At 36.3% G+C, this 26,710-nt stretch overlaps 1 protein-coding gene across 4 annotated transcripts; it reads right to left on the reverse strand.

Moving 5' to 3' along the window:
* Nucleotides 1–7,088: 7,088 nt before the first annotated feature.
* Nucleotides 7,089–26,538, reverse strand: LOC121314591 (interferon regulatory factor 4-like). Of its 4 annotated transcripts, none has more exons than XM_041248014.1 (9): nucleotides 26,373–26,538; nucleotides 16,453–16,652; nucleotides 15,323–15,509; nucleotides 14,355–14,446; nucleotides 13,050–13,179; nucleotides 11,922–12,029; nucleotides 10,813–11,181; nucleotides 9,839–9,951; nucleotides 7,089–9,150 (listed from the first exon to the last, which is right to left on the reverse strand). In XM_041248014.1, the coding sequence occupies exons 2-9, from the start codon at nucleotides 16,648–16,650 to the stop codon at nucleotides 9,004–9,006; spliced, it is 1,344 nt and encodes a 447-aa protein (XP_041103948.1). In that variant the 5' UTR covers nucleotides 16,651–16,652; nucleotides 26,373–26,538; the 3' UTR covers nucleotides 7,089–9,003. The 4 variants fall into 4 exon arrangements, with proteins under 4 accessions (XP_041103948.1, XP_041103949.1, XP_041103946.1 ...); XM_041248015.1 differs by lacking the exon at nucleotides 26,373–26,538 and adding an exon at nucleotides 17,129–18,018 and having other exon boundaries at nucleotides 11,922–12,026; XM_041248012.1 differs by lacking the exon at nucleotides 26,373–26,538 and adding an exon at nucleotides 17,129–18,017.
* Nucleotides 26,539–26,710: the final 172 nt, after the last annotated feature.

Here is a 26,710-nt window from a genome sequence, read left to right on the forward strand (position 1 = left end):
TTGCGTTGCTCCACACTCTCCCATCTCGGCTATTCTCCTTGCTTGGCCTGGAAAACTGCCTTTTTACCCACTTCATCCTCTCCTCCTGCTTTTGCACCTTGTTGACTGCCAGCTTCCTCCATTGAGATGGGGCTGCTTTGTGCCATGTAGGAGGAGCTAAACTGAGACCAAGGCCTCCTCTTCCATGCTTTACTTGCCCCATGATATCACTGATACGAAGGGCAGCCTTTGCATCTTCCACAGTGTAGGGACTATTGTAGACAGTTAATATTCTTAAAACAATTACCGCATATTATTATAATGTACAAACCCGTTTTCAATATTGCTCTCTGAAAACGATGGCCAATTTGCATGTTACAGCAAGCCAAATAGATCACATTCCAGAATGTTCAAAGTTCACAAATTGTGTTTGTTCAACATGAGTGAATGACTCAATACCGGGAATCTTTTTTTAGAAAGATGGAATTTATTAAGTATGCAACAAAATAAGTTTGAAAAATCACACAGTTTTGTGAAATAACCGATTAGTGCAATATGCTCTAATTGGTGGCAGTTGCATTCCAGAAGCCAAGCATTCAAGCGTTCTCCACGCACTACCCATTTTCACACCCTAATAATGACTTCCATTGCCATAGTAAAATAGTGCATCGTGCCATTATTCCAATTTTTAGACATTGCCATGTAGTGATGAATTCTGAAGTTGAAAAACAAAATTGCAAATCTCCGAAGTAGGCTTTCACTAAGTTTGTTATTGTCCTCGGTACACTGAAAAAATCAAATGCTGCCCAAAGAAGCTCATGTGGTACTGAACTGTATTCATGGGCTAAATCCAGGAATGTCACATGGAGCTCCTTCCTCTCCTTTTTAGCTGTTTTGTATTTGCTGTCAGATCACACTGATGTGCTCTAAGCATCCTGGGAAACCTGGAATACTGGCTTTCTGTACTGAAGTGTCAATTAAACAATTCTTCAATAGGTAAGTTGACAATCTCTGAGCAACAATGCTGAATAAAATCCTGCCTTCCACGTTTAACAGGGAAATAGGGCGAAGCTGACCGATACTTGTAGAATCTTTTTCTTTGGGTATAAAGACCCCACCTGCTTCTCGCCATGCTCTTGGCACAACCTGTTTCTCCCATGCTACTTTCATAAATTTCCACAGGATTCATAGAACACCAGGGGCACTCTCGTACACATTGTATGGAACTCCCATTAGGCCCAGGAGATGATGACACTACCAGTCTCAATAGGGTCTCTTTCCTCCAGTCAGCTGTCTCTCCAGGCTATCACAAGGTCTTTACTTCATCGCCAGCTACACTGTTTACAGAAGCCACTGGACGTATCCAGATCTTCATGATTTCCATTACATGAGAGGAGGTTTTAAAACTTCATGCTGATATTGGGCCCAGCTCTCACCAAGATAAGCACCAACTAAGACATAGCTTCTTTTACTGTAAACTAATGATGATGTAGACATCATTTTGCCTGGTGTTGATGGCTGAAGTGCAATGCTGGCTCCAGAAATCAGCCCATTTTGCATATTAGCACACACAACAGCTGCAATGCTGGCTAAGTAATACTATTAGGAGTTACTATGTTTCATAGAGTACTAGTGGAGAATATCTATAAAAAATTTTCAGAGAGCGATATATTGAGAATGGGTTTATACATTTTAATAAATTAATAATTACTGCTACGATATTACTCAGTGTGCAACAGCAATTTGCCTTAGAAATGTAGATTGAGATTGAAATATTCAGAAAACTTAAGGACTGTTTTTAAGGACTCTGTTTGGCTCAGTGATTTGGATAAAATAAAAATAAACTAATATACCCTTTGTACTATTTCCAATTCTAAATAAAAGTGCTTTTATCAGCATTTGCCAGAAAATGTTCTGCATTCCATTGGAATGTTTAGTTTCCAGTGAATATTTGTTGTTGTTGTTTTGCTGACTAAGACTGTCTTACAGGGATATTACGTTTATACCAGTATATATCTTATTGAAAATAGCATTATATAACATCATGGCACCACATGATTGTATCCCAGCTTGTTTCCAAGGGACTACTGAAAAAGCAGGCTAAAAATATACAATCCTGCATACAGTTATTGCATAACCACTGCTGGACTACTGTCTACTACAAATATTGCAAGTAATTTTATAGTAAATGACTTGTTAATCTTACTATTACTGTATAACATTGTTCACATGACAGCCTTACAAAATACATATGACACAGTTATTAAATGACCCATAAAGCGATTTAAAAGCTAAGTGTAAGGTTTCAGGGAATGAGTTAGTTCTTATACCTTTCAACAGTTCCAGTAATGTCTGTGTGTATACCCTTTGCTTAATCATAAAAAGGGAAATGCCAGTGATATTAAAGAGAGCCCAAGCCTCAATAACAACAAGAAGTGCTTGAGTTTCCTGAATCTGTAAATCCTAACTGCTCCACTGCATTAACCAGTGGAAAGAATGTATGACCTCTTCCTCTCAATGGTTGTCATCACGCTCATCACAGCGTGTTGTTTCTGCACCGTTATGACACCTAGTGCCGTTTCCTTAACAACCATCATCCTGTCAGAACCCAACTTCCTGCACTTGCACAAGCAGCAACAACAACGTCAACAAAAATCATTTGACTTTCATTCATGTTTCCAGAAGTCTCGTAAACTTCCTTTAGTAACACCTGCAGGGTTAGAGTGTTTTGTAACATGCTACATTTTTAGTAATTTGTTTTTAGTAATTATTTATAATTAGAAAGTTAACAAAATAATAGAAAGTATGTTGCTACCAGGCTGAATACATAACTATGCAAAACTATGCTATAAATAAGACTCACCAAATGTTAATTTAAAGACTTGCAATATAAATACACTTATGGGCTAAATTTTATTTTGTGTCACTTTCAGAGACAAGGTAGAAACAGCAACATCGGTGTTCATATACACCTGATAGATAATGTTGATGAAAAAGTAATAACAAAAAAAAAGGGTGAGGTCACATAATACATGGTGTGGCCAGCACAGCCACCAGACTAGTGGAGATAACACTCTTCTGGAAGTGCAAGTGGCAATGACAAATATAAGGTCTGGCGAGCAGCACAAAACAAATGATAAGCATGGCTATGCTTTGAGAGCTGTTATAGTTTCATTATTTATTTCCTATTGAATGGAAATTCATGTGTTCTTTAAGTGAATTGACATTGTTACTTGTTACATTTATTTTTAAAAGTGTGGCCAGATTATTTTACCAGGAAAACCTCATTCAAATGAAACCTCTCATTTACTAGTGTGTCATGAATTTTAGGGACTGTCCCATTCACGAGGCATGTTAACATTGCAGAAAGTTTTCAGCAAGCCTATGTTGTCGGTATGAGCCCTGTTTAAAAAAAAAAGATGTATGTGTAGGAGATTATGGCTATAGTGTTTATGGCTATAAACACAAGTAGGTTTTAATTCACTATTGCAGTACCACACTAAACAGTGCTAATTCTGAGAAACAAAAAAATAATTATTTGTTGACCATTGATAAAATATGAATGATATTATAAACCAAAAACAATTATTTGTGTTGCAACACTGTGTATTGTTAAAATGTTTTTTTAGGTTGTATTTTGGACAGGTCGTTTAGGTTACTGTGTAAAGTGAGATTGAAGATGCTATAGTTTTAGTTTCAGAGAGATCATCTACTTGTGGGCTAATACCACTCCATTTGGAACTAAGATGGGCTGTGAGTACAATTTGCAATCTGTTATGTCCTCTGTTGCGGTGGAGGTATGGTCCTTAGATCACATGCATATTGAGCAAGTTCAGGGAGGCTGCTTTTATGTTGAGCAGTCTAAATAAGTGCCATAGGGACCTAAAACAGAGCTGACACCCAACATGTTAAATGTCCATTTCTAGAGAATTCGCATTTTGTCAAATTTATAATAAAGTATCAACAAAAAAATTATTATAATAATATAATATTAATCATAGTGGTTTCCTCTGACCAGATTTGATTATAGACTAGATTGTATTTAACTTAAGTAGTTCACAGAATAATGAAATGGGTTTCAGCATGTCCTGAGGAAACTGTTGAATTATAGCTCATGGAATACGTGATGTGAAAATAGAAGCAGGAATATTTTCAGTTTGAGTTTAAGGGTACAAGTAAGTTTTTGTGGGCTTTCTTCCTGTGCATCTGTGACTTGTTTCCTGTTTCTTCCCCAAATCGAAGGTACTTTTTATACTCTCCAAAGGCAAAAAAGAAGGTTTTTAGCTTCCATGAAAATATTTTAATTTTTTTTTTTTTATTGAACTACTGAGCAGAGCCAATGATCAATGTTTTTTTGATGGATTTACTGTTCTCCAGAGTGTTGTCTTCACTTGTTTAGCTTCTAAATGTGTTCTATTCATTCTGGAATTCCCAATACAGTTGTAACCTGGCTAACTCTTCCAAGAACACAAATAACGAGAATCCATCCTTACTTTACAATGTAAAATGTGAATGCCCTATAAAAAAGTACTGCAAGATTCATCTAGAATTCCAGTGACTCGGCAAATACATCTCACATGTATTAAAAGGGCCAAGGTAAAAAAAATAAAAAAATAAAATAAATCAGACTGTAAATAATAAACAAGATGCAACTCCTTGGCCGCTTGACTTACATTACATCTTTATATGGCTTCCCTTGGCATTTTTCAACATATGCCATCTTATTACAGCAGACATGTTTTTCTTCAAACTTGTGCAGATCATTTTTAATAATTACCATTGGAATAGTAGGGTTTTCTCCACTTTTTTGTCTTTCACAAAAAACCTTGATGTAACGGCTTACCTTTTGTACCAAAAATGGTACACTAATGCATTTATTTCCAGGATGCATTTTGCATAGCAAATTTCTATCTAATTATTTGGTAATGCAACTAGATATTGGGTTATCAATATTGAATTATTACTGTGTTTGGTGTTAGGGTAACAATGTTAACCCCAAAACTTTACCACTGTAGAAGTCACCATGCAATTGCTACATACCACTTGTGAGTTCATTATTACCCACATTTTAAAAAATGATAAATGGTTCTCTTTCTTCAGGTATTGTTCCCTCAGCACTTTAGGTAGCTATACTAAAGCCAACGCTCAAGAAACACAACTTAGATCATTAATAACTACAGGCCCTTCTCCAATCTTCCATTCTTAGACAAGGTTTTAGAGAGGGTTTTTAGAGAGGGTTGTTGCATTTCACGTACAATTTTTTTTTTTTAACTCTTAATGGTGTATCTGAGAAATTTCAGTCCCGACATAGTACAGAAACAGCCCTTGTCAAAGTTGTTACTGATAAGCTCTGACTTGGGCTTTCCATCAGTTCTAATTCTTCTTGATCTAAGTGCTGCTTTTGACACCATAGACCACTCCATCTTATTAAATCGTCTCAAATATTTAGTGGGACTGTCTGGCCTTGTCTTATCCTGGTTTCAATCGTACCTATCTGATAGGTTTCAATTTGTCTCTATTGGGGAGGAAAAATCAGCATTGACAGAAGTTGATTGTGGTGTTCCACAGGGCTCTGTTCTGGGTCCATTGCTATCTTCATTATATATGTTACCATTGGGTGATAACATTAGGAAACATGGTGTGAACTTCCACTGCTATGCAGATGACACCCAGCTGTATTTGTCTTTAAAACCTGGTGATACTTCTTTCGGGGTGTTATTTGCTGCTTGCCTTGTTGATATCAAGTGCTGGATGTCTCAAAACTTCCTAATGTTGAATTCTGATAAAACAGAGGTTATATTTGTAGGCTCCCATAACCAACTAAAAAATGTAAGATTGCATGAGTTTGACCCTAGCAGTCTTTTATCAAATCCTAAAACTGAAATAAAAAATGTGGGGGTTCCCTTTGATCCTGATTTATCATTTGAGTCTCATATTAGGGAAGTTTCTAAAGTATCCGTCTCTATTATCTTCTTATCTGACACCGAGATACTAACACATGCCTTTGTTTCTTCAAGAATTGCAGTGTCCAGCCTACAGCTTGTTCAGAATACCGCTGCCAGAATTTGGACTAAAACCAAAAAAAATGAGCATATCACCTGTTTTAGTTTCCTTGCACTGGTTCCCTGTTCAATATAGAATTGATTTTAAAATCTTATTATTCACCTAGAAAGCCTTGAATGGAGCAGCACCTACCTATTTGCAGGAGCTACTGCACTCTTATATCACAGGAAGTGGGGCTGCTCATTCCCAGGGTCAATAAAAGCAATACTGGAGGGAGGGCTTTTTCTTTTAGAGCCCCTACCTCCATGTGTTAGTGAAGCTGGGTCTGTGGGTATTTTTAAGTCTAAACTTAAAACACATTATTGTTATTGTATTTTGTTGTATTTGTTTGTATTTGTGTACAGTGCCTTGTGATACTTTAGTATTAAAGGCGCTATATAAATGAAATAAATCAATTATCAGTATAGACAGGATAAACCCACATGTGTGTGCTTGGTATGCTCTAAATAATAATGTATCCTTGAGTAAGCAGTCCAGGGTCTTGTTCCAACCAGATATTTAATTGTTTAATTAAACCTAGATGTTCCATTAATCAATTATTTCAGTGGTTGGAAAAAGGCCTTGGACTGCCAAGCTCAAGAATACATTACTATTTAGAGCACACAAAGCATACATTTGTGGGTTTATCCTGTCTACAATGATAATGAACTCACAAGTGGTATGTAGCAATTGCCACAGACATAGTGCATTTGGTAATTGTTCTTCAAGTTTCAGAGACATGATGCTTTTCAATTTACTATTTGTATCTGATCATCTGCATTAAGCTGTCTGACTGAGTCGCAGATTTTATGACCAGCCTTATACTACAGGTACAATTCTTCAATGAAGATCAACATAGGGGCTCGTGTCCCACCTGTAGTGGTCTAGTCCTGTAAGTCTTTTTGATTTGGTATTAAACAATGAGCCATCTAGAGTTGTATTCATAAAGAGGGTAATAACATTACTAATGCTTAATCCAGTTTTCATGCATTCAGCATTGTTTACCTCCATGCCGTATCTATGAAGAAACCGAGTCAGTTTATAAAATTCTCTGAAAGGATATTTATTACAGAATGTGGGCAATTTTGGGCACATAAAATACAAGCTCTAAATAAATAAAATATACAAAATACTGTCTCAGTACACTGACCATTACACTAGCCAAAACGTTTTTTTTTTTTTACCTTACTACTAATCAGTTATCAAGAACAAATGCATGGTCTAAAATGCATTGGGAACCAAAGCAGATGCTATGTTCCCTGTTTTTCACAACTTTCATCATAATAATGGTTTGACTATGTTGAGTTATGTCAGAAATCACCTTCTATTGTTCAGGATTAAAAAAAAAAACACCTGTTTCCACAGTATGCTACGCAATCTGGTTCTAAACCCCCACATTACAGTACTGGGTATAGGCAACATTAAACATGCTGTTCTGGGAGTTACACATGGATTTTATGCCATTTAGCTCAAAATATACCCTGGGTGCATATTCTGGTCAAGCAGATCGATGTTCTGCAGCTGTTTTTTTCAAATGTAGTGGGAGGCAAAAGCATTTCCAGTTAGCCCCAGTTTCAAATTAGTTGCAGTAAAACCAAAAGCCCACTGCTCTGCTGCTTGCTGTTTACAAGCTTACACTGAAACACCTATTCACAGAAATGGTCTTCCTGTACCTCTTGCCACAGGGTCTTTCCCCTCCTGTTTCAGAGGCAGCAACAGATAATTAGGGAAGACTTTGACACGTGGGTTTTTACCTGAATCTTGTGTTTTCCAACAATGACATAGCACATGCCAGGAAGCTGTGTGGGTAGCCCACCCTACCTCTATCACTGAGATTATTTCAGTTTACTGTAAAGTAAGCCACTATTGGGCACTCTCAAAACCAACCCTGCGTGAGTTATTAACAGGATATTACGTGCTTAAGACAAAAGGGCAGACTTGTGTTAGCATGTATTATATATTACATATTAACAAATGTATCAATTCAAGAGAACATATTTTGGATTTCTAAAAAGCTATGAAAAGTAAAATAACTGGATGTTTAGCTGCTTTCTCCCTGCTTCATTACATTTTTTTTTTTTTTTTTTATATGGACGGAATCTAACCATATGGGAGCAATGAAGTGAACGACACTGATTCGAGTGCATAAAAGGTGTACTGCGGAATTGTTTTTTATTTATTGTCATTTTTTGTAATTATTGCATGATTTGTGACACTAATATCATACACTAGTTCCTTATAAAGTACATGGCTTAGGAAACATCTGCAACAAATGTTCTGTAACTACTAACTCATTAAACGTGCCAAGAATCTTTATAGTATAATATTGATTAATAAAAAAATGTAATTCGCTGAATTGGATAATAATATAAACCAACAAGGAGTTAGACCTGGATTAAACCCATAATATAGCCACTGTGACACTACAGACATGATATTAAATGGCACTATTATGTCTCTATGGCTTCTGTGACAGGGTAAATTTAAGTCAGGCGTTAACAGAAAATTCAGTGGGAAGCTTTTCACATTCCTGTGGAAACAAATACTGTGTAAGTCTTCAAATAAAAGACATTTAATCAAAATGAAATATGTAATAATAATAATAAAAAAAAAAACAATATAAAAAAACATAGCAATGTTAGGGTATTGTACCCAATAATGGCTTTTCTTCCGACTGAAGAAAACAAATGTTCTGTTCTAGCTTGAGAAGGTGGGATAACAAATAAATATTGCAGTTTCTGCAAAATTATCCAGTCAATCATTTGATAGGAATACAAAATTGCCTGCAAGTCAATTGTTTTGTTAGTTTTCCTCTAACGTGTAGGTAGTTCCTCTTTCCATGGTTTTTGTGAAAGTATATTAAGTTGTTACGTATCTTCTTATCGAGTTCTCAGTCCGCTCAGATACTGCATGCTAAGTGATATTACCTTCCATGGATGATTCCGTAATCCAAATGAATATTACATAATCTAAAATGGATCTTCATTCTTGGATGGAGGGGTGAACAATAGCCCTTTGGTAGTCCTCAGGAGCAGGGACATGTTCGGGTAAATCATATCCTCTAATGACAGGACCAGTGCTATGTTGCTGCGCAATGTAATACAGTTGTTTTGCAAACATGGGTTCCACCTAGGAGAAACAAAAAAAAGTACATTTAAACTCATGTTTTAGGTAACTTGTGTATTCCTTATTTCCACTACTGGGTTATTTAAAAGCACAGTTCATCATTGAGCCCCAGTGTGACCAGCAGACATGAAAACCAAACGTAAAGGCATACAGAACATTGTACTGCGTTGCGATTCTTTTTTTATTATTCTTTTTTAAATAATAAAACATAATGTATGAATTACACTCTAAAATGTATGTTATATTTGTGAAAGGTCTGGATTTAATAAGAGGTGGTTGTCACAGAATGCCTATTCAATTTTAGTGGTATTTTTTGTATTGATTATATTTCCCAGTTATTCACGTTTTACTGAATATACTGTAACTAAGTAAAACCATTAGTTAGACCTCTGTGCAAGTGAGGGTACTATTGTATTAGTTACTCAGAAGAAATCTGAGTTTCTCATTTTTGAACAGTTTGCTCCTGATTGCTAAAGGTGATTTAATGGTGAACAAGAAGATCTCACCTAATTAAACTCCCACTTTTCCTCCAAGGGGATATAACCAGTGTTTTTGGTTTGTTCTATGGTCCTACTATTGATATGTCAAAATATCAAAAACATACCATTACCATTGCCATTTCCATACCATTGAAGATCATTTAATAGATCTGAATAAGCTATGCTTTAAATTAAGTTTAGATGTAACCTACATGAGCTGTAATCAGCTTCCTCTGCCTCTGTGGATCAGGAAACTCATCACCGAAGCACAAGACGATCTGGAACCGTGGCATCGAACGTCCATGATGGACATAGCCTTGGAGTTCTGAAGGAACAAAAGGAAAAGTAAAAAATAAATAAATACTGAGACCTACTCTAATCATGTTATTCTAGGAGTTACTTATTGTCAACCGGGGAATGGTGCTGATAAAGTTGAGATTATACCTGGGCTGGGGAATATAGCTAGAATCGTAGTTAGGTACATATTACAGTATGGCCATTTAGGTTTTATTGCATATAAATGTAGATGATGTTTCTAAGTGTGTATGTATCATAGCCATTGAACATGTCTTTTGTTTCACTGTCCAATTACAAGTTTTCATTGGACAATGTTTCACTTTGAATCAAAAGGGCTATTACTTAAATGCCAACTGGTCTGTCATATTTAATATGTACTATAATGTGTACAAAGTTAAGTTATGGTGGTGTATAGTATAATATAGTCAGAAGAGTTTAAGTTGCCACCAGAGGACATGTTTTGCCACTACAGTGCTCAATAACTGGTACATTTGGGTGGAGGCTCAATGAAATGACAGCAGCTGACAATCCCTTTCACTCCTAGGTTACTGGATTGACTCCAGATTAAGACTAGTGGCTCCTTGGAGGCCTAATTAAAAATGATGGTTTCAGTACAGTTCCTAGTTTAAAACTGTCCAGTATAAATAAAATAAGCTATAACCTCTGACACTTTCCAATTTAAAAGGCCAATAACTGAATTGCCCTGGTGGCTGAATTATCCTCACACTTCCTTAAAGATCCAGGTCACAGTGTGTGGAGGTGCATTGAAGCAGCCGTTTCCATGGTTTACCACTCAGCAGCTTTAACAAGCCCCAATATTCAGCACAATTTATGAAAATGACTGATTTGATTTTCAAAAGTATAAGTAAATGTATAGACCTTACAGTACCTGTCAGAAACTGCTGTGTGTCGAATAGCTTGCAGGTCTGTTCCTTTTCTAGTTTGTTAGGCCTATCGCTGTATGGTGAAAGAGGCCCTTCCCAATAGATCCGGCTCTGGCACAGTCTTTTGGCATAGAGCCCATCTGGAGTCATCCACAGCAGCACCCCCCTCTCCAGATGGTTTGGTAGCTTCTCCATGCCTTTTCTCTGGGAAGTTGGAAACGGGAAGGGGAAAATGACCTGGTCCATGCCGCTGTAGCTGTAGATTTTGTCATCTATGCTTGGGCTTGAAGATATCCTACAGCCTTCCAGACTTGTTGTTGTCACCTCTCTAACCAGGGTTTCTCGGTAGTATAAGCAAATGTTTAGGCGGCAATCTAAGAACAAAAGAGCAAAAAAGAGCTTATCTGTATCTGTCTCCAGAATCGGCATCTATTTTCTAAGCAAAACGTTACTCCACCATGCAGCTTATTCTGATTCAAATTGCCATTTTTAACTAACCTGTCTGCTGTACAGCTGGTCACAGCCTGTTCAGTAATATCTCCAGTCAAGCCATTTGTTTCTGGGATCAATCAGTACAGTTAAAACTATCTGTCTGTCTGAACCCTGCATCCAATTAGCCGGGATAAAATGAACTTAATATTTCAATGTGTGTAGAAAATTAGCATTGGAACTCCCTTTAAGTCCTATTACAACATCCAGTCACCAGCTTGGCACTGTAAGTTGTATACAGAATAATTCCCACATAAGTACATTAGTTACCAGTTTCTTTTTTACTTAAATCCTATTTTAAAATCAGTATAACAGTATGAATCTAAATGTGGCTGTTAATTCAGATTTGTTATGAGAAACACAATTGGCATTGTGTGCTATGTATTGTATACATCCTACTGTATGTACTGTACTGTGAACGGACCCTAATAAAATGACTTTAAATGACTTTCCCTTTAATAAAAATGAAAATAAACAGATTTGTACCAGTAACAATAATCAGCACTCCCCATTGGCTAGATTGGCCATAACATTTGTTGATGCTCCACGAGCGAGTCCTTAAACTTTTTGTAAATAGGACCTATTATCTAGTTTTCTAAGAAATTCATAATTTGTGTGTGCTTACCTGTAAGTGCAAAAGCTTCTGCAGACCTCATGGCAGAATCTAGTGAAAGACCCTGAGGTTGCGAGTCAGTAGGTGAACAAAAAAATGATCCTGTTAGTTGGTAACCTGCTAACAGAAAAAAATGGGAACATTTACAAATAATGTTTCTTTAAATAATTCCATATTATTGTGAAAAGACATTTGTTTGCTGTGTTAACGAGGTTCACTTCACACGTGAAGTTTTGAAAGCGCACGTCCTCATTGCACTTCAGCATTGTTCTCCAGGTAAAAGCATGCCATTTGTTGGTTGCATGTCAATAATATAGGAGCAAGCTAATTGGTTAATGAAGGGGTGGGGGCAATTTGACTGTACAAGTGAAATAACCTAGGAAGTCCAAGACTCCCCGAAAGTAAAGATATTCCCTAAATCAGTATGGTACCTGATATTTCTATATGAAAATTCATGTTTGCAATAAAATATGTTTCTTTCATCCTGCATATGTGACACATCAACATGTAAAATTCACCTCAAAGCTTAAATCACTAACACACCAGAGTTACTATTACATGACTTTTAAAAAGACACTCAATTTAAATTGTGGTTTACCTGTATAACTTGTTTTTCTGTTAGATTTAATGGTGATATTATACAGAGCAATAGATGAATCATACTCTATTAAATATAACCTCCAACAGTGATAACATGAAGAGGAAATTTGACTTGTGCTTAAAACTGAAAGATCATGCAAAAAGTCCCCTTTTTAAAAAGGTTTACATCTTGGCAGACCCTGGCACACATGAGTCATCTATACTGTTACCACCTGCATGTTATCAGCACTGGTTCCTTTACTATATGGGCCTAAATAATTAACATACCATCAAACAGCAGGTTTACCAAGACTCAATACTGTCCTTCCATTATCAGCAGGAACGGATGCTTATTAAAGAATTAACCTCAATTTTGGAGAACTAGCTTCAATTAAAAGTATGTCATAAAAGCCTTCTACTTAGTACTTGCAAACTTTTTTTTGCTGCTCACTTGTCCTTGTTCTCCAGAAAAGGTGAACTTTTTGTTGTTGTTGTTGTTTCAAACTAACTTATGAAATAATCATCACACACAAATGCATAAAGAAGGTGCTCAGCAGTTACCATTTTCGCAAGCACCGCCTTGCCAGGGATGGTTTCGTGTAGGATATGGGCATGGGCTGTAAGGCATTTCAGAGTGAGGCTGCTCATACTCCCTCCAATTACGCTCATGAGGCACCATGTAGTTAGATACCTGTACAAGACAGAGTCAAGCTAGCTTAGATCAAGCCACTGCACACAGACAAAGGGGTGGATTCAATGAACACAAATGCTACACTATGACTTGCGCTATTTCCTCATTTTATGGCAATACCCAATCAAGTTTGCAAGATGTGTACACATTTGTTTCAATTACATGTTAAAGTATATAGCACCCCTTACCATTTTGAAACTATTTCTCACATAAGTTATTATCTTGTCCACTCATCACAAGGGTAATCAGTTTCAAGAAAGAGGGAGACCGTTTGTCTCTATGGCTAAAAATATTGCTATAGATTGGGTTTTACAGTTAGTTAGGGGAATATTAACAAAGAGGCTGTAGACTACATCACAGACAATTTATCATCTTAAATGGTTACACTAGTTTGATAGATACATATAATAAAATAACATATAGCACATTATTCTGTATGAGCTGCTATCCATAGTTCAGCTACAAGGTAGTAGCATCAATTGCTCTACTAAGGTTAGTGGCACATACAGAATACAACACCATATTTAACACGTTTTAATGCTTTTATCTTATTTTTGTACCATCTTAGGCTCTACAAATTTATGTGGATACAAACAATTATAAATAATGTCTCCAGTATATAACTTTCAATGCTTAGTTCTAGGATACCTTTGGTGTAAGAGTGTCAGTGCCAACACATAAGGGGACTGGAAAATTAGTAACTTATGTTTCAGTCATTAAAATAAATGTAAATGCCTTGACCTTTAGTATGAAATACTGAAGCTTAACCACTTATCAGATTTTCCTTTCGACAAAATGAAAAATAATGTTGCACAGCAGATGCTGTTAGAATGGTGAGCAGCATAAGGTTGGTGAGAGAGGTATTACTTTCAAAGTAATTCTAGCAGTGTTTAATTAATAGTGTGTAAGGCTTACTATACCTAATCACAGCGCAATACTGCATGTAAAGAATGGGTCTGTTACATGAGTAACCACTATTAAAACAGAAGTATACTCAAAACAAAATAATACATTTTTTTTTTTTTATGATCACATATGCATTGTAATAGTATTTTGTTTCAAATGAGTACATTTAATATGCATTTGCCCATGCTTCAAGTGATTGCATTTACCACAAGTGTACAAAGCAACACGCTGGAAAGAAAAATGTCTACCGATTAACACTCGTGGGTTACCTGAGTTTGCAGGGGAGGATATGAAGGGTGCATAGTGTAGCCAAGAGAGTTCATATGTACTGACTGCTCCTCCATGCTAATTTGTTTGGCTCCTGCTTTGGTAATTAAAATAAATCCCAATTAATACACTCATAAAAGAGGGGCATTAATTCAAATACAATCTTGCAGTGCTTAAGCATCTCATCATTGTGCACGATCAAGGATGATAATACAGTTTGGAGCTCCACATTGGGTCAGATTTACAGAGAGTTAAATAGAGCTCATTCATGCTTACTGGTGAAAAAATATAGAATTAAGGACTCAAAGCATAGCTAGTTTTCTAACATTGACTAATTTTCTGTTTACGGAACATGTGCAAATTTCCTTACGTCGCATAACAAAATGTACTTTACTTTAAATAAATTAGCGCACTATATGCCCAAAAATAGCTACACTGAAATGTTTAATGATGTGTATCAATATACAATCAACGCTGTGGTAAAGAATAGTAGAAGTATATTAAAAACATGTTAAAATTCAGATTTGTTAAAGTTATAAGATATGTATATATATATATATATATATATATATATATATATATATATATATATATATATATATATATATATATATATGGTGTAACCCCCATTATTTATAATACATGCCAGTTTCGTAATTTAAAAAAAAACATGGTTAATCTTAATCAGGCATTGCAAAATCAACACGAAAATGTGTATGCATGATAAACTATTTTTATTTCTGGTAAACTATTAAGTAAACTATAATGCTAATTCTGTGACCACATTAATGTTTCATTTTTTCAGAAAACTGGGGAAAACTTTGTCCTGGAATAAATGCATAGTGAAACAGATCGATCCTAAATTACTTTAGCTTAAAGCCTAAGGGTGGTCCTGAGGGTGAAACATATAAAACCACCACAGGATTTTCTATTGAGTTCAAGTTTGCAACAACAACAAAAAAATACTTGCCTTTCTTTGAACCTTCTGGTATTATTCTATAAACTTTATAAGGATCTGAAATGTCCAATTGACTTCTTTCCACCAATTCCTCAAAGTCATTGCTCTTGTTCAAGGCACATCGTAACCTTGTTTTCCATGTAGGGGGATCTTGTTTATCAATCCCTTCCCTGTATTTCCCTTTGAAAAGTGCCCATCCCTAAAACAAAAGGGGTACAATTTGTTTAACACTGATTCATTATATATTCTGACACTTATGAAAACTTTGAAACTTGAATTCCTAGGTGGCTTTGAAATAACGAAGTTTATTATGGTGTAAAAATATTTTGCTAAAAATACTCAGCAGCTGTGTAAAATGTACATGCTTAATTGTTCTTACACTGCTTTACTGTTTTGACTACCTCATACATTTTAGAAAAAATCAAGACCAAAAAATTAATTTAAGCTTTAATGTCATGCTATCTACTTTAAGGTATTATACAAGCAATTAAAAATACATTTCTGTAAGCATTCTAATAGGCCCAAGGAGACCCAAGAAAAGAAACATCAGAAAGCACAATGCATTCATTTTGAGCAGAAAGGGTGCAGTTATAATTCAAATACACTATGTGCTCTTTAGATAACATATTCACAGGCAACACTGTTAACCATTGTGGAAGAGAACAAATCAGTCAAAACAGAGAGAAACATAACGATATTTAGTACCAGAGGATAATATGATGCTGAAGGAAAGACAGCCACAGCAGGATATTGAAGTATTAGTGTTATTATTGCTGTTGTTAAGTACTTTTTGCAATCACTCGTAAATTATATATATAAAATAACTAAAACAGAAAATGTAAGTATTTGCAAATAATATATACATCTTAACAAATCAGGTGTATCCTAATATTAAAGATTACAATGTTTGATGGCAAAATTCTAAATAAATAACCTACAGTTTCTACAAACCTTGTGGTTAATTAATTAATGTAAACGTTAAAATGTGCACGATTTGTCATAAACGTCTACTGATGGAGCCAAAATATAAAGTTGACAAAAAGCTTCCACCGTCTCGGACTCTACGTTTGCGCTTTGAGACAACAGTGATCTGCTGTGGACCGACAAACAGAGCCGATGCTCTGTAATAACGCTTTAAGTACCTTAAAGAGAGCTGCGTCTTCGTCCCTGTTGTAGTCTTGTTTGCCAGCATGCTTCCATGGAATCCTGAAAATGGTTTTGTCATCACTCTCCCAAACCAATCCTGGGTACTTCCCGCTGTCAATCTGCTCAATCAGCCACTGCCTAAGTTTCCCATTGCCACAACTGACTGACATGCTGCAGTCACTGTCTAAGTTCATCTCTGTCAAAATGCATGCATATTAGAATTTAGAAGGGATACCATGAAATATGTGTAGAAACAGAATTCTCTACAGAAATACCTTTCCAGGCTGATTAGGAATGAACATTTGTAAAATAAGCATGCGTTTTTATATACTTAGAAAATTACAAATAAATGTATTTCGGATTAGTTTATCTAAATTCACACTTTACAAATTACATTATTTTTGTTTTCTATCCTGCAAGTAAATCCAAACTAAGAGTCCCGCTACAGTTTAGTAATGATAGTTATTGTTGCAAAAGCTCCATGCTGCAAAACATACTTTGAAATTAACCCAGAATTAAAAACAAATTCTCAAAATATTGAAACGATCCGACTGAATGCCTTCCCTTGTATTTCTGAATGATAAACGCTGTTATTTCTGGAATCCCATTCATTGTACGTCAAGTTTTTTTTTTTTGTTGTTTTTTTTTCAATTGCTGAGACTTTTTTCTTACCTCTGCTATGTATGCTCTTTGTGAATTCTGAAATCGATCAGATTTCTTAATCGACACAAAACTAAGAAAAAGGAACTTTGTACTTAAATAGGCTCCAGCTTCTAAGGGGCGTTGCAGAGGGGCGGGACTTTCTTGAAACTATTGCAGACAGTTTGCAGAAGTTTTCCTAGGTACAGTGAATAGTAAGCTCATGAGGTCTGAACTCTCCGCTAGCTGAATTCTATGAAATTAATCTAGAGCGATAAAAGTCCATTAGCACGTAAGGTAACACATAGCACGGGAAATCCCTCACAGCAAACGAATAGCTGGATAAACAATCTACCTGACAAATGATTTAAAATAATTTTTAGGAACTAAAGATACAACTTTGAAATAAGCTAGTAATGGCAAGCTCTGTTCAATTAAGCTTGAAGCAAGCATACCAGCCGCAGCAGCATACATCCTTTTATTTCTGCCTATTTTATCAGTTACTTCCGTTAAGGTCACATCTATTTTTAAATCCACGCTTTTAATTTCTGTTCAACTGCACGTTATAATAACTAGACACAGTTACACAGAATCCTAGGCGCCACCCTATAAACGTGAGCTTATTGCCTATGGTACACCCAAAGTAATTGAAATGTATTGTAAATAGAAAGTGCACATGAAGAGATACAATTATGCAGTCATTTATAACAAAAATAATAAAGTCTTGTTTTCATGTTTGCCATGTGCATTTAATACATTTCTGTATTGAAGTGTCAGTATATGGTTTGTTGCCACCTTCTGGCAAACCATAGTAAATAAACCATGAACACACGTGTGCCTTGTTAGACAGCACTATAAATACAGCTTCAACTGTTCGTTTTAATTTTCCAAATCTCAACCTCCCTTTATATGTTAATTAGTCGTTGTCAAACTGCATATGAATCCTAATAAAGAGAAAACTACTAATTAAAGACTGGGTTTAAGATTTTTTTTTTTTTTTTTTTGGTCTTTGCTACAAATAAATGAGATTTTTAATGATGGGCTTGCTATTACTGTACACTCCGTACTGGGTATTTTACGCTGAAAAGAAATTTGTTTAAACGAGTGAAAATAACAAAAGCACAACGATAAACTAGACCACTGCAACAATTAAATGTAATTAGGATCAGCGATGAGCAATTTGCCACGTCCCTGAAATCAAAATTAAACGACAGAATCAGGCTCAGTCAAGATACAAAGGTAAACACACAAGTGATTAACAGCTTTTTCTGAGTTTAATTAGGACACAGACTCGGCTCAAAATAAGTTTAAACTGACGTCATGTGATCAAATCTAAAACCCGTATTAAATAATTGCAGCATTACAGTATTGTGTTACAAGACAAAAATAACTTCAGATGTAAAGTTTATAATGTCATCTCTTTATATAAAAAATAAGCTATTAAAGAAGAAATGCTGCATTTGAAAATACAATTATGACATCAAAATTGAGCTATAACGATACCTAAACATGCAATTCTGTTTTTGTCAAGCTTGTATTTTTCTGTGTGTAAAACATGTTTGTGCATTGTGTCTGGAAATATTTATTTTAATACGGTAAACTAAAGCATATTTAAAATACGATTTAAAAATAACAAACAGAAATCAAACTACGTAGATTACAGGTAATGGAAGCAGGTGTAAGCTGATACATTTACTACACTATAAGAACATTTTCCACCAGCCTACCACAGGAGCGCACTAAGTATTGTTTCACGATCACACCAAAATAGGAACATGTTGGTGGGGTATTTTTCTTTCTTTGTTTTTTTATCAAGCTGTCAGTCAGGTGCATACAAAAGGAAATGATATTGATCCTTCTTACCTATAAAGAAGTGTGGCGCAACATGTTCTACTTGTTAGATTGTAATATATTAGCTTTGGGAAATAAAACGCTTTGACCCTTAATCGTAGTGATAGCAACCAAGATGTACACCAGTGGTTCCATATTCTTACTGGAGCAGCGCACCACACCGTCGTGGAAGCAGACCTTAGTTACGATATTAATTTCAATGCCTTTATTAGCATGGAAAAATCTGCAAGACGTTACGCAATGGTACCTATGACTTGAATATTATGTTAACGGGAGCACTTTTGCAATGAGCACTTTTTACTAAAAGTCAATTGCTTTATATATATATATATATATATATATATATATATATATATATATATATATATATAATATATATAGACACACACACACACACACATATATATATATATATATATATATATATATATATCATAAGATATATATATATATAGATATATATGCGATTACGGTTGTGAATTATTATATAATATGCAAACGACTAATTACGGTTGTGGAATTACACCTTAATCTTAATTGGTGGGGTTGGGACTGGAGGTCAGGGTGTGATAGAAATGATTACAATCCAGGTTAAGTGTAAAATGAAATTGCTAATTTTAGTATAGACGTGTTTTTATTGAAAAAAAAAATATTGAGAGCTTACTCTGTAAAACCACAACTTTGCATTTTTTAAACGATTCATATCTTCAAGTCTTTGGCTGCACTAATAACTACGGTTTTCTAAATAATCTGGTTGCGGGTGCCCATGTCATTTTATCTTTCTGCAAATGTTAGGAGCATAACTGTACGCTACAGCAGTTTCCCGAAAATTTCGGTATTGTCTGAATAACAAATAATAAAAAGGTTTCAGAAATATCCAGTACATATTTATATAGTTATTATATTTGTATAAAATATTCTGTATAGCCTACTGTAGTTGGTGTACATAATATTAAATAATGACTACAGTATTTATTACAGAAATAAATAGAAAGTATTTCAGTAGTAATATAATATATAAATCTGATCGAACATGTCAGTGAGCACCTTGACTGGAAGTTAGAAAAGACAAGATGTCAAATCATGTATCACTGGAGAGATGATAAGCAAATGTGTCTTGTTAAACAGGATGTGCTGTGAAAGGTTGTCAAATTGAGTCATCGGTATAGTATATGAAAGAGCTGATTTGGTATATGGTAAATTAGCTGTCTGTTATCAATTAGATTTTTTCCTTTTGATATTGCCCTGAAAGTCTGTTAAATAAATATATAAATGAATAACTTTACAAACGGCCTTAGTTAAACTTGCTATTTTAGTGTATACAAACTATTTACATAAAAAAACCAAAACATTGTAATACTGTTCCAATTCTCTGTTGTTAATTCACTGTAAATAATTCTCAAATTTAAGCTTTGTGAATAGGGTCTTCAATAGTAACATACAAACGTCATTGATTCAGTCATTTCTTTCAACATTCTCCAATATGTGATGTGCTAAAGAATTATATATATATATATATTTTTTTTTTAATATGACCTAGTGCATTGTCATTTCTATTTATATATTACATTTGAAAGCAACTCACATTGTGCAGATAGGTATTTAAAAAAGATAATGTTTGGAATCTGAGACCTGCTATTTCAACATTTGTATGCACTTGCTCTCGAGAGAACGCTTTCAGAATTGGTTCTTCCTGAAGTCAGTTGCATCATTAGTTATCCGGGTTCAAATGGGATATATAAGCTAGGCCGTAGCCAGCTATGAGGCACCCCTCGTTAAAACCATACCAATAATTAACTATGTAGGCAATTCACTGTTGCTTTGCCCAAAATAAAATACATTTCATCCCCCGTTATATACGCATACATTAAAAGTACCGTTGATATCTCTAGCCCGTGCTCTTCAAAATATTTTCATACCGCCACAGCTGTTACTAATTAGTTAAATGTGTTCGAATGGCTTCAAACAACCAAGGATTATTAACGGCTTCTTTACAAGGTGGGCCAAAGAAAAAATGTTGATTAAAAACAAGTATGTATCTGGCTAATAATAAGGAATAATAAATTCCCTTGGAAGTCCACAGTTTACAGAATCCAGTTTAGTAATATTCCAATGCTAAACCGCTAGTGGAAGCGGCTTGTAACTGCAGTTTAGCGGACCAGTTTATGCTCATTTTAACAATTCTCAATAGTTTAAGGACCCACGTTGTGAATATTATTGAATATTAATGGTGCGTGAGTCTTTCATTTGGGGAGGCTATTACACACGCTGGGGGTACAAAGTGTTTGTACTGTCCAAGAGCAATGGGATCATGTACAATTTTGACCTCTACACGGGATCCATTCCTCTTCTTGATGGGATGCCAGATATTGGTGCAAGTGGGAATGTAGTTTTGCAACTTGCAAGCATCATCCCAGACAACCTCTCCTACAACTGGTTCTGTAGCGTTGACCTGCAAGTGGCTCTGCAAAAAAAAAAAAAAAAGATCCACAGTGTGGGGACAGACTAAATCATCTGGCTGGATGGACCTTTATGAATGACAATGGTGTTTACCATCCAGTGATTGTCCTGAGTACCTATGCAGCAGCCAACCCAACTTCCACAGTGGAGAGATGGGACAAGAAGTGAAAGGAAGCTGTTCAAGTGACATGCCCCAGTACTGCTACATTGTACAACCAGAGCATGGGTGGGATGGACCTCCTGGATTCACTCATCGCACTGCACCGAACCAAGATTAGATCCAAGAAGTGGATGGATTTCACACTTGTGCAGGCTTGGCTCCTGTACCGGAGAGATTGCATTGACTGTGGCATCCAAAAGAAAGAGCAGCTCAGTTTATTGGAGTTTTAAACTGAGGTAGCCAAGTTGTCTCTGTAAGCAGAACAAAATCAACCTGAAGCGGAAGGGAAGACCATCCCACTGTGTTGAGGCAAGTCTGGCTGAAAAAAGGAAGAGGGCCTGTGGGTCCAGTGCACCGACACCTGTCCGTAAGGACAACACAGACCACTGGCCTGTTTGGGAAGAAACCAGATGTAGATGTAAATACCCAGGCTGCAAAGGGATCATCAAGGTGCAATGTGCAAAGTGTCTTGTTTTCCTGTTTCACTGCTGAGAAGAACTGCTTTGTGGACTTTTACAAGCAGTGAGTTGGACAGAAAGCATTTGAGCAGGATCACTGGACAAATGTAGATTTTGTTTGCCCCCGATAGACACTGTAACTTACTATACATCAGTGCCTCTGTGACTTTTCATGGCTGTCTACGACCCTGGTTAGAGCAGCAGCTTATTAGTTAAAAAGCCAAAAATATTGTAGTAATGTCAAAGCTTCCGTAAGCAGTTAATTTCAGGGGTAAAGACTAGAAGTCAATAACTGAAGTCAACTACTTTCCGGTTTCTTTTTTTTGTTTTAATCCAGAACACTGGTACTGGTGATAAGGTGAATGAAGGTGATATACTGGTGATTGAACATGTTCACATTTTAAAATAAATTAAATGGCTTTTATACATTTTTCAAGTCCAAAATCTATGTTTGTCATGGCACGTGTTCCTTTCAACCCCCTGAATACGAGAACTACACAGGGAAATATAACTGAAGGTAAGATTTGTAGATTTTGTAAACTTTAAGTATGCTTGACCCTTTAAATCTTCAGTTTGGCTATTAGTACACATCCATCTTATGTTGCAAAATTTAGTAGCCACTGTCATTTGTTGTCATATATACAAAGTCATATAGATAAGAATTCATAAGTAAGTGGCATGCAACTCTGTAAGGACCTTTTGCACAATTTATTGAGAGACTTTTTTATGTGAGCATTTATTGAGTTATTAGTCTATCTCTATATCTTACATATGTCCAGGAAACCAGTTATATATATATATATATATATATATATATATATATATATATATATATATTATATATATATATATATACTTTTTTATGTTATCTAAAGTTATATAAAGTTCTGCGAACATAATGAGATGCCTGTCTGTCTTTTTGTACATCTGTATGTCAAACATACATTTTTACTTTTATCTAGACGACCGCTAATGTCAGTTTGTCCATCGTTGTAGTTCACTGATTGTGTTCAAGATAGAAATAGCATTCAAGTTTACAGCAGTGGCAGAGATGTTATGAGTACTGAGTTATATTTTTAAAGACACCTGGCTTTTGTAAAGATGTAATATAAGCCGTATCTACCACTCAACAGTGTTTTTAAGTTGTCGGTACTCTGTGCACGTCCTGCAGTGCAGTCAACAGTAAAAGATCACTAAACCATGTATTAAGAGGATGTTTGTTAACAAGAGGACATTTGCAGGGAACTTGTATCCTGCTCAGTTGCTCACTATGAAAAATAACACAGTTTCTTGAACGTCACTACCGTGAGCACTCTGTTGAGCTGAAATAGCTCTAAACAGACGGCTGTTCTCTGCACTCTGCCATCCAACAGAGTGGACTGCATGGACACTCCTAGATAGGAGCCTATCTGAGAAGGTGTGAGCTGGCTCTTTGCATGATTCACCATTGAAGGTGGCGGGGTGACAGGCTACGTGTTGGACTGGACACAAATGAGCCAGTCATCCAGATAATTGATTACTCTAATGCCTTTCAGTCTCAGTGGGGCCAGAATAGCTTTCATGCACTTCAAAAAGGCACAGGGAGCTAAAGAGAGGCCAAATGGCAAGACCCGGAACTCGTATGCTGTTTGTCGAAAGGCGATCCGCAGGTATTTCCAGTGCGCTGGTTTTATGGGGATGTGGAAATAGGCATCTTTGAGGTGCACTGTAGTGAACCAGTCACCTGGCCTGATTGACTGCAACAGCTTTGCATTGTCAACATTTTGAACCTCCTTCGGCTCAGATACACGTTGACCTGTCTGAGGTTGAGGATCGTTCTGAGGCTGCCATCCCACTTGGGCACTAGGAAGTACCTGGAGTAGAGCCCTTCCTCCAATTGGATGGGTCTTTATCATGCGAATAACCTGTTTTTGCAGCAGAACTGCTACCTCCTGAGACACCACAGTGGTGTCCTGTGGGTCTGTGACTGATGTTACTGTTACGCCCTGAAAGGTCGGGGGAATGTGCTTGAACTGCAGTAAGTTGCAGGTCTGAACGGTAGTAAGCACCCAGATGTCTGGCTTGCACTGATGCCAATACTCCAGATGGCTCCCTGGAGATGGCGAGGGAAAGCACGTCATCATGCTGCCAATCTGCACGCCTAGCCCCCTGAGACCCCAAGGGGACAGACGGGGCAGGCACTACCAGAGGGTAATGAGGAAGAGCACTGTGCAGGATTGAGGGATGCAGAGTGCTTGGTACAGCTGCGGGAAAGACGTTTCTCTAGCGTGCACTTGGGAGAAATGTGCACAAAACTCACAGAAACTGAGGTTCACCGGTTTCTCCTTTGCAAGCTCTGACCCCAGGCAGGAACATCATTTACCATGCTTGTCCTCAACAGGCATACTGGGCCTTACATGTGTCACAGGGATAAATTCCAGGTATTATGCAAGTAGCAATGTAATGTACAGTAACAATATACAGGTGCTGCCTCAGTCTGCTTAAAGACAGCAATGGGCTGTTCAAGATCCGAAAAAAAAAAGCGTTTTGGTATTGGACCAGGATGTAAGCAACAGTCAGTAGCAGATCAGCACTGGTCCAGTGACTGTAGCACTGGGTCGTTACAGTACATTAGTGGTCAGAACCAGGACGGTTCGGTGACGGTTGGTTACTTTAGCACCAGGTCAGTTCGATACCTGTTCAGTGACTGTAGCACCGGGTAGAGGTAACCTTGGTCCCATTTCGGTATGGTACCGGGTTCGGAACGAAGCGGGTTGGTGATCTCGGTACTGGTCCACCGGTTTACAAATAAACTCACCTCTGCAAGCTACTGGAAAAACCATTCAGTTAGTACGCACACAAGACTGAGAGAAGCCTAACAGCCCTCATAATGGTGATGCAAAAGTTGTCTCCAAAACGACATTAAGATGCTGTGGTAGAGATTGTAAGCAATCACAACCAGAGCACCCTTCTGTCCTGCGCAGTGCCGCTGAGCTCAGCAGCTGCCGTTACTACACATGTGCCGCAGCACACGCTGCAGACAGGCCTGTGTGTAGTCTGTAAAAACAGAAAAACAGAATGAGAAAAAAATTACAAAAACAAACAAAATACAGTAATAGTAATTACTTTAATTATACAAACCGTCTCGTAATTTTGTCCGAAGCCAAAACAAGAATAAAAAAACTCCAGCCGGAGCTATTGCAGCCTGGGGGGAGAGCACAAAGTCAGGCTTCTTACATTGCTTGATCTCTGGGAAGGAGCGACTTAAGGCCAGAGCGGGACGTAACAAACAACAGGCTGTAGTGCACAAATACGTGTAATTAGTAAAACTAATACAGTAGTTATTTTTAATATCATATATAATTTGTGTAAAAAAAAAAAAAAAAGTACTTATTTGAACAGGCTGTCCTGTCAGGTCAGTTCTTGAAAGGAAAAATGGCACTGAGATCTGTACGTGACTGTGTCAGGCTCGGCTGAGCAGCTTTGTTATATCTTATTCAGGTTTCGGGTCTTTAGGAGGTAAATACCCATTAGGTAATGGTTACATACTGAGGACAAATGATTTGTGCCAAAAGTGTTGCACATACAGCTAAATTAAACTGATACTTTAACCTTCCTTTTTATAGGCTGTACTGTTCTACAACTTATCTTACTCCACTAATTAAAACTATTGGACCTGTATGAGCTATATTTTTAAACAAATGCAAAAAGTAAGGAAAATTATAGGTGAATAACTTTAATTTACAAAGCTAGCAAACACTTTGAAATTTGGTAGCATATTATTAAGCTTTCAATGCAATGACAAAAAGATCAAAGTGCACTTGAGAATATGTTTTATAAAGCTATTCCAAAAACACTGAATGCAAAAGTTTCTAACACCTAATACACCAAATACAGTATGCTAATAGCTAAATGAACAGAACGCTATTGTGGGATTCTTGTCATAGAATAAAAGATTAGATTTCTTCATCAGTTTGTTTAGCTGATCTAATTGCAGGACCAACTGCCTGTAGAGAACAGATGATTTCTGGTGTGTACTATATACTGCACTAGACATACAGTAAAGGCCTCCTGTATATAATGACCACTAATAGTGCAGAAGATATCAGCAGATTTGGCTGTACAATGTCAGAATTAATTTGTTTGAAAAAAATAACCTTAAAATGTGGTTAAAAAAAGTTATTTTATTATTATTATTATTATTATTGTTATTATTATTATTATTAATTTTTTTTTTTTTTACTAGAGGTGGTTTAAATGAATGCTGTAGTTACTCTTATTTTATTGCACAAGTCACACAACACATTTAGAAAACCAATTAACAAAAAGTCAAGACCTTTTACTGAAAATGTATTTTAGGCTGACTTACCTGCACAATACCTTCTGTGCTTTGTTATCCTATGTAACCAAATAAAAGATTAGACCAACTTGTTATTTCAACACCAAATGAGGAGGAACTGCATGTGGATAAAACAAACCTTTGTTAGTAAGTACAGTACAGCATTTGATGTGACAGTTACTGCAAAGTTAAAACAAACAGGCAGCTGCAAAGTCTGTTAGCAGCTGACATGATAGTAGTGTGATTTTATTCGTACACTCTGACACACATGTTTTTTTGGTATTATCTTTATGCATGGTTGCTCTTGTTTAACACTTTAACAGGAAGGGCACTGTTAAGATAGCTTGACATCAAATATCAAAACTTTA

The sequence above is a fragment of the Polyodon spathula genome, chromosome 4 (assembly GCF_017654505.1).
Source record: "Polyodon spathula isolate WHYD16114869_AA chromosome 4, ASM1765450v1, whole genome shotgun sequence".
In the NCBI taxonomy this organism is placed as follows: Eukaryota; Metazoa; Chordata; class Actinopteri; order Acipenseriformes; family Polyodontidae; genus Polyodon; species Polyodon spathula.